The following is an 8,632-nucleotide window of genomic DNA, read 5'->3' as shown; positions in this document are numbered from 1 at the left end:
TCCTCGAACCAGAGAAAAGTCTACAGTATCTCATGGTACGACAAGGTTCTCACCTCAACCCATATGTCCTCGGCCTGGTTCGTAGAAATCCTCCGACGCTGTGGTGCCATCCCCAGCTCAATTTAATCTACTTTGATGACCTCGAAGACTATCAGAGCGATATTTTTAAATGCTTGCTTCCACTTGATTCTCCACTCGTCATCCTGTATCTCCTGCCACCTTGGTAATGTCTCCTCCTATTTTTTACACTGTTCGTAACCCCCTTCCAAGGCGATCCCAGGGGTGGGACGGAGAAGATGCGCACAGTGTTCCGGAGAACTCGAATCATACTACTCCCTCCGCAAAGCTTCCCAGTCCATCTTGTCTTCTTCCTTGAATGCTCTCAAATAGGGTGAGGCTTTCCAGTCGAATTGGGCGTAGAGAGCGTGCGTGGGCGCCGGGATCACGTATGTCCTCGCAGTGATGCGGAGTTGCTCGCGCGTTTCTCTGACATAGAAGCATATCTCCGAGTAGGCGGACGGACTGCAGAGGATCTCCGTCACTTTCGGTGTTCGCACGTCGGTGGTAGATATCAGCAGAGGGCTCGAGGGCTGACTGGTAGGTATGATGATGCTGCGGCAACGCATCGTGCGGACATGGGGAATGTGGTTCTCGTCGATCGCGCCCATCTGGAAGCCTTGGGGAGTCTCAGCATCCCGGAGGGTGTCACAGGATGCGGTCTTACATAAGTTACAGTCCGCTCTATGCTCGCTCAAATTCCTGCGTAAGGCTTTGAGCCAAGCAAGGAAAGCCTCGTTGTGTTTGAGCACGCCTTTGGTATGCCTGTCGCCGCTGACTGCACTGGTTTGCTATCGATACAACGGTATGACCTCGGTCCGTTCTACGCCCAGGATAGGGTAATCTGAAATCTAAACCGGTGCCTGCTGTCTGCAGATCCCAAGCGAAACGAGACATTTCATGATACTGCTCATACTGTATCTGACACGAAGTGGTATTGCTCTAAGGTAAATAAGTACAGACAAACAACCGACTGGATCACTCCGGCTCCAGCATAATGGTAATAAACACGAACGGTACAGCGTCTGAGACATATAGACAATATTATAGCAACATTCGATGTGCATGAGCCAATAATTTAAATTAGTGAGATAGGCCTCCATCTTGGGAGATGCGCCTTGGGGTCGACAAACAGTCGCCGTAGTATAACCTCGTCGTCCTCCTCTTGGTGGGTTCTGCGCAACATGGAACCCGAATGGATTGTGCAGAGCGCCGGCAGGACTCGGCGATGACATTTCTATTCTTTCTTGTCTCTCTATCATACCTATGCTCCTATCAGGGAACACAAGAGAACAGCCGCTGACGCAACGTACCCGGAATAAAGGCCTCACAAATCCATCATTTGTTGTCATGCCATAACCAAAAACGGCGGCTCGTAATCCGGCTCGGGCGTCGTGCCGACCCTCGTTGTCCTCACGGCAAAGCGGTGACCGTACTCGGGATCCTCTGTTGCTTCTACCACGTCCATCTCCACCATCAGCTCGCCGTCCGTTGATCCCTTCTTCCAGTTGACCCGGCTGAGTTCTACATGGTTGAGCAGCCAGTCGGGATCGCAATTGAGGTTTTCTGCGAGGGAGTGAATGCTGAACATCACACGTGACATGCACACTGAGACAAGGCCGATCATCACGCTGCGGTCGAATGAGTGCATGCGAAAGCCATGCGAAACGGGGCTGAGACTTACTTGGAATAAACAGCGGAAATGGATACCTTTAGACGTATCAGCATGGTGGTATGACTTCGAAAGAGAGAGAAAGACCATGTACTCACGGAAGGATTTTTTGTGGTGGACCCAATAGCGCAGAATCCGACGGTGACTATTCCACGGTCAACATTCAAGGACAAAGATGAAATACCGGGAGAGTAAATACCGAGCACAGCTAGATACAGCATACCTCCGCTGCAACGGTCCATGAGTGTCGCGAGAGTGATGAGGGAGGAAGATGTTATACGCACTCTCTCAGAAGTCTATCGAGCACTACATTCCGCTTCCCGTACATATTGCGCCTCAGTACCGCCTGCACGGGGGTAAATACGTATAGCAGGGTATGCAGGATCAACGGCGGGACCCAAAGCCTCCAGAGGTTCGTTGGAGCGGGAACCAAGCAGTCTTCAAGCTCGAAACCGGGGAGGTCGAACGAAACGGCGTTGAGGTCGTTATAGATTACTCCTAGAATCGCGAAGGCGGCGATTTGGCAAGAAGCGGAAATGAAGACGGCGAACAGACGTGCAGGCACGCTGGCGCGGAAGAGGTACCAGACTCGCAGCGTCAGCATTACTGCGTTAGGTGAGCATATGTGGCGTTAAAAGGTGTGCGGGACATATCTTACTCTGAATAACTGCCATTGCTAGTGCGTTTGCGATGAAGCTTCCCCTAATGATCCCAGTGCAACTTGAGATAGACTCCATGAGTGTGTGACAGTGGAGTGGCAATCAAGGGTGTCTCACAACTAGTGGTGGTCAGTCATTATAAGAGATGTGAAGGGACTCCGCTACTCACTGATAGAGACAGATTTTCCCCATAAAATCCTTGGTGTCGTCTTAGTAGATGTGACGCGAATACAATGAGAGGTCTTACCGACTAAGCCAAACCTGCAAAGGAATGGTTGTCAGAGGGTCGCGACGACTGTCTGCTAACAATCAGCAACGTACATCATAATCAATAATGGTACATATCGATTCTGTATTCAACGGCGAGGTCAGTGGTCTGACTGGTCGAGACGACTGTTATCCTTACAAAGAAGAATAGCACTTGTGATATCGTCCAAGATCCGGACCAGAAATATCTTATCTGGTGGTGGTGGGGGGGCAGAGGGGTCTTAGAGGAGGTTAGTTGAATCACGGCTTCAGACGAACCTCTTTCTCCAAGGTGATGATATATTCATACAAGGACATAACAAAAGTGGCAAGAGCAAGACATTTGGCCGATTCAATGCCTTCAAGAGAGGAAATTAGCGCGACCAGCTCCGCGGGGAGCGCTGTGGACATGGCGGGAGCGAGGACCGTGACCGCCTGCAGCAGTGAAGGCAGAGGCTATAATACTACGCGCCACCACGGGTAACGTGAGGATTCCTCATCAAACCGTTGAAATAAGATCTTCACTCTTAGTTCAACGCGTCAGAGTTACGGTACAAGATGGGCCTGGTTCCCTAGGGATCCAGACCACAAGAAGCAAGGAGCATACCTGCATCTCTCGGGGCCGGCTGTGAATCTGATTGCGCTGTGCACGTATCACGGCCGCGGGGCTCCGAGATCAATCAGTCTTTAGAGTCTTACCCGTGCCCCAAAGGGAGGGCCGAAACACCGGTGACAGGTCAGAGTACAAGCGCGTATCACCATGGAAGGAGAGACTTCAAGCTATTAATCGAAGCGCAAGAGGACTGAACACGCACCAGAGGCACCATATGGCTAGCAGATCGCGAAGGCCTTCAGACAAGGCAAGGGATATATAAAGCTGAATGGCTACAGCTTTAGGGCCTGTTCGGAACAATGCCGGGTCCAAGTACTGCAGTTCGTACTGAGTCTTCGAAGCTTGTCAGGGCAAATCCGATTTGATCCAAGATCATGATGTGTACCGTATCACTCACTGTTCGGCTTTCAGATAGACTCAGCGAGGGTATGTTTGTCACTGCGACCATAAACCTTGCAACTGGATGATCCGGCGGAGGAGAAGGATCAGCGGAGGCTGATAGACCAATCACATTTCATGAAATAGAAGAAGCTGGACCGAGTGTTGTTACTTACGCAGCAGCAAAACCTTTCGGCTATCGTGTTTGTGCCTGATAAGACCCAGGGCTTCGTGCCAGTGTTGAAAACCCGGACCGAGCGCAGTAGCACTGTGGGGCAGAACCAAGGAGGTAGGCGGTCAGTCGGTGCAGTGGGCACTGTTGCTCGCTAATATACTACATACTTCCTCTGACATACACAATCCATTTCTAATCGAAGAAACTCATAGGTGATATTTAAGCTCCAAGGTGATAAGACACCTTAAGATGCTTCAGGCATAAGAGCTTTTCATGGTGGACAGGGTGCTCATCGTATCACGGCTGACTGGGGAACGACTTGTCATTCTGCACCACGGGGCGGACCATGGAGTCCATCTGTCAGCTTGCTGCAGTCACCTTCAATCATGATCATGACAACCATCGTGCACGGTGCTGGTCATCTTCGTGGAGTCCTACAACATGATATGGTCTGTCACCACCTGCAGCATGAACGACTCTCAAGACCGTCGCGTCAACTTGAATGCTGCAGCTGATCTGTCCCGTTTATGTATATAGTCCAAATATAGTCATTTTCACTATGTAAAATCATTATCCACGCTTCTCTTAGCCTACAGTGTTCGTAGACAGCTGGTGTCAAATATCCTCATTTCCGACAATTTCAGGAGAGCACCGCCACCGGGACCCACACCCATCCACAACGCCTCGGACTTCCCCAACGCCTCCCATATATGGGTCCTGTGGATGAAGCGGCTCGAGAATGCCTGTAGCACACTGTAGATAGTTCCCCTCTTCTGAAGAAACATTGTAGATACTCTAGGAATGCCTTGAGACAGTCACCAGAAGGCTCTATATGTTTCTGCCGTCTTCTAAAGGCAGTGTATCTCGAGTCACAGGTATACCTGGGGGATCTCGGCCGATTCTAATAGTATCGCGCATAGCTGCTACTTTGGGGTTTTAGGAAGTATAGACCCCTAGTTAGATAGGTTTGCATTAGCAGTTACCTGAACCATTTCGTTTATGGTCTAGTCGTGTATTCTAATTTCAGCTGTTCCCTAACACTGGTGGACACAACGGGAACTTGCTATTCGGCGTTCGCAATGCTTCACGCTGTCCCTCGCTATCGCGCAGATTGTTTGTTGTATTGCTTCAAGTTGTGATATCCAGAAACGACTGGTATTGATTACACTTCGGGGTCTCTCTGATACATCAGTACTGCACTGTCCTAGACCGGTCCTGGTGTGTATTTCGCACCCGAACCCTTACTTGTTCGTCCTTTTCTCCTCCGCCTGCAATCGTATTTAGGACATCTTCCACCCCGCCCGCACCCTTTGCAAGCACTCTGTCATTACCCCTTCCCCGTATACGCCGCACTCGGCACCCCCGAGTTCTCTTCTATATCTTGTCCTTGCCACGCACGCCCTGAAATTCACTGTCGCCGCTCATCCCGCGCGATGACTGACTCAGCTCAGTCCTCATCACCTGCCCCCTCGTATGCACCTTCGTCCTGTTCTTCACCATCCGGCTCCCACTTGCCTTCCTCGTATGCACCCACATCCTGCCCACCCTATTCACCTTATCCTACCTCGTACACACCTTCTAGCAATTCCTACCTATCACTGTCACCATCTCCTGTCCCCAACCGCTCCCATCGTTCACTCCATACCCAATCACCAGCATTGTCAAGGGACTCACCTTCATCGGCTCCAAGCTCCCGCCTGACTTCGATTGCATATAGTGTTCCTGATGCGCTATCCTCTCGTCCTTCCCTTCGTAATCCCATTATTATACACCCACTTCAAACGTCTCAGGTAAGCCCCACCTGAAAGCTCTGGGTCGTCCGAGTATCGGGTATATGGAGACCGATGAAAGGGAGTGGACGCGGATCGTCATGCCTCGCGTCACTATCCAATCAACGTACCCGCGTACCCATCTTTGATATCCCAAATGTGAATCCGCTGCCGGCGCAAACCCCTCCCATGTCGCCGGTAATGTTAATCGATACATCAAATCCCGAATCTTACTACCAATCATTCATCAAGCAATGGTTATAATCAGCACGTAGTTCTTGGATATCATCAGGCTCTTATCTTCACTCACACATTTCGTTGCCACCACCCAGCCACCCACGAGTCCCATCATCCCACTGCCTATCGAATTCCCGACTGTCAAAGTAGCAGGCATGTTTACACATGGTATCCACCGCGAGAAGACTCACGTCGCACTGCACCAGTCTATCGATTCGTCATCCGTCAAGGATAGTGCAAGTGGGAAAGGGGGGAGCACTTACCTTCTGTACATCCCCTTGTACCTCGCCGTCCGCAAGCTGCGTCTGTAACAACCCTCTTACCATCATCCACCGGGGCTGCTGCTGTCCACGAAGATGGACATCGGGTGCAGTCCTCGAGTCCCCACCTCTCTCAGTATCCTGCCGTTGTGCTCTGCCTTCAAACAGGAGAAACTCACCGTCAACGCATCCACCTTGCTTGCCCCGGGGACGCCGCATAATCTTCTTCGGCGCCGAATCCCAGGCACGACGCTGTCGCCGCTACGGAACGTTGGCCACCCAGCCGATTTGACCGCTCGTGAGTCCGTATGGCTCGAGCACACCGGCGTGCGGTACTCTGGTTTCGTCTTGCAATGTGAGGTCGCAGTCCAACGCCAAGGATGCAGCACGAACCGTGCACTGCCTCCTTTGCGGCCGTCGTGCGTTCAAACGCGATAACCTAAAGAGTAGAGATTCATTCCCAGTAGCAGAAGAAGAGAAGTACTTTTGGGACGGAAATCACTCACCTCCTATGTCACCCACTATCAATGTAGCGTGGTAATGGAACTTCAGTGTCTGTTGTAGATGAACATACGCTGTTGAAACTCAAGTCTGCATGATCTATGGCGTTTCGTCGAGCCTTACGTTCTCCGCCTGAACCTCCGTTTTTGATCGATACCCGTCTGCGGTCGCATCGGCTCCACTCACGAAGCCTTGACCTCGAATAATTTTGAAATCTTGGGGACCTGCTATCGCACTGAGGTCGACCTTTTCCTCTCAATTCTCAGATGCATTCTCGAAACACTAAGCTGTCGAAGGAGTGGCGTAGAGAGATCGCCATGTTAGTGAACCATACCTGGGAGAAAGAAGAAGATATACCTAAGATCGAAAACATCGCGGTCGTGCCGAGCGCGCATTCATTTGTGAGGCTGCCCGAAGCATCGACACTGCTGGTATCAGTCAGTGAAGTCAGCGTCACATCGGATTGACACAAAAGGACGTACCATCATGCAATCCTTGTACTCATTGCCTTTGTTATTTTCCCTTACCATCGCTCCTCCATTGCCTAATCCAGATATCCACCGTCGCTTGCAGTGCGCAGGCGTAAATTGCTTATTCTTGATGGCCATGTCCATGTCTTTTCTGTTTGTAAGTCCACTCTTCTCAATGCATGTGATGAGGACATAACCCACCGGAAATGTCTGATACACAGCTTTCATCTCAGCTTCGTTTCCTCTGCCACTCCTCTAGCAATGCCTCTTCACTCATTCTTCTGTCATGTGCGCGGAAAAAGCAGGTTATGCGCCACGTCGACAGTCAACCAATCACTCTTCCAATAAATCTATCTTTCCACTTCACTCACATGTTCATTTCGGGCACCAAAACATTCTTCCTGCACACCAGATGGACCGAAATAGTAGAGACGAGCGACATGCTCAGACATGCAATATTCCACTATATTCCAGCTCATGGGACGCCAAATAACCTGTCAGTACAGGGCCATTGCTATGCATGGCAGGACACGAGTCCTGAGTTGTGTCTGATAAGTGATAGCATTGGGTGTATAAATGTTCCAATTGATGTATACAGTACTCTTTCTTATACACATAACAAAAGCCCTTAGATCTGTATGTGCAATGTCCCCTTCATTCATACTTTGTCCTCCTGTGGCCCTGCCATCATTATACCATAAAAGTCCCCGCCACTCTGACAGATTCAAAGTTGGTCTGTATTGGTGGCTACAAAATTGTATTTGTACCCAGCGCAGGGGATAGTAGCAGCTGCACTACTAGACACAAATAACTTGGGGGGAGTGGGCCAATGCTGTGCATGGCTGGTTACGAGTCCTGAGCTGGGCATAATATACTCCCTATTTTACACTGTATATCATAGAGCTGACACAAATATTCCTATCTTTCTTGAAGTATTATTTGAATTTCACTAGACCTCTCAGGATCATCTTGTATATTCCTTGATTTGCTATAGAGCTCTGAATATATTATGGATTTCCCGCATTTTTCACAATTTTTCTGGCCCTTCTACAGCCTGCAATCAATTCCAGATACCAATGATGTAATGGCTCTGCAGATCGGGTGAACCTGCAGAGAGCCTATGTCATAGAACGCAGGAGCCAATCAGAGTCCAGGAATCCAAACCGACGCGGCCCGCACCTCAGCCACTGACTACAAGCCACTACAATAGTCAATTCCCACGATAAGCAATAAGAGTAAAACCGCCATGCGGACTAGGACAAGACACACAATCGATAAATTCACGAAAATATTGTTGTAGATCCGTATAGCATACGCCCCAGACTAGAGAAAATAAAAGAGAGATAAGACGAAGAATTGAGTCCGCAAATGAGCAAACAATGGTCCCAGAGACTACAAAAATGCGCCAAAAGTGGTTTTGTAGTCTCACATACAACCGGACTTCCAATTGGAGTTTCCAAAATGTAGTCTGCAATACAAAACATAACTCCCACGACTTCTCGGCACAAACGGTTCTCACGGGGCACAACATTCAGCACGCAGGCATATTTTGCGCGTAAGGACTCGACCTTCGTACCTCAGGACTCGTAACATAG

At 49.9% G+C, this 8,632-nt stretch overlaps 2 protein-coding genes across 2 annotated transcripts; both read right to left on the bottom strand.

The window, feature by feature from the left end:
• Positions 1 to 1,243: 1,243 nt before the first annotated feature.
• On the bottom strand, positions 1,244 to 2,333 carry GLOTRDRAFT_78408 (uncharacterized protein; the record flags this gene model as incomplete). The annotated part of the gene is made up of 4 exons (XM_007869557.1): positions 1,244 to 1,312; positions 1,371 to 1,688; positions 1,850 to 1,957; positions 2,014 to 2,333. 3 exons carry the CDS (start codon positions 2,331 to 2,333, stop codon positions 1,406 to 1,408), a joined length of 711 nt encoding a protein of 236 aa, XP_007867748.1. The 3' UTR covers positions 1,244 to 1,312; positions 1,371 to 1,405.
• A 2,794-nt stretch (positions 2,334 to 5,127) lies between these two features.
• Positions 5,128 to 7,181, bottom strand: GLOTRDRAFT_94666 (uncharacterized protein; the record flags this gene model as incomplete). Its single annotated transcript, XM_007869556.1, has 13 exons — positions 5,128 to 5,201; positions 5,262 to 5,346; positions 5,406 to 5,437; positions 5,475 to 5,548; positions 5,701 to 5,798; positions 5,880 to 5,944; positions 5,998 to 6,013; positions 6,070 to 6,224; positions 6,246 to 6,327; positions 6,390 to 6,403; positions 6,460 to 6,505; positions 6,691 to 6,819; positions 7,050 to 7,181. The coding sequence occupies 13 exons, from the start codon at positions 7,179 to 7,181 to the stop codon at positions 5,128 to 5,130; spliced, it is 1,002 nt and encodes a 333-aa protein (XP_007867747.1).
• Positions 7,182 to 8,632: the final 1,451 nt, after the last annotated feature.

Source organism: Gloeophyllum trabeum (genome assembly GCF_000344685.1).
Source record: "Gloeophyllum trabeum ATCC 11539 unplaced genomic scaffold GLOTRscaffold_00010, whole genome shotgun sequence".
NCBI classification, from domain to species: Eukaryota; Fungi; Basidiomycota; class Agaricomycetes; order Gloeophyllales; family Gloeophyllaceae; genus Gloeophyllum; species Gloeophyllum trabeum.
The sequence above is the reverse complement of the archived record's forward strand: the minus strand, read 5'-3'. Positions and strand labels throughout refer to the sequence as shown.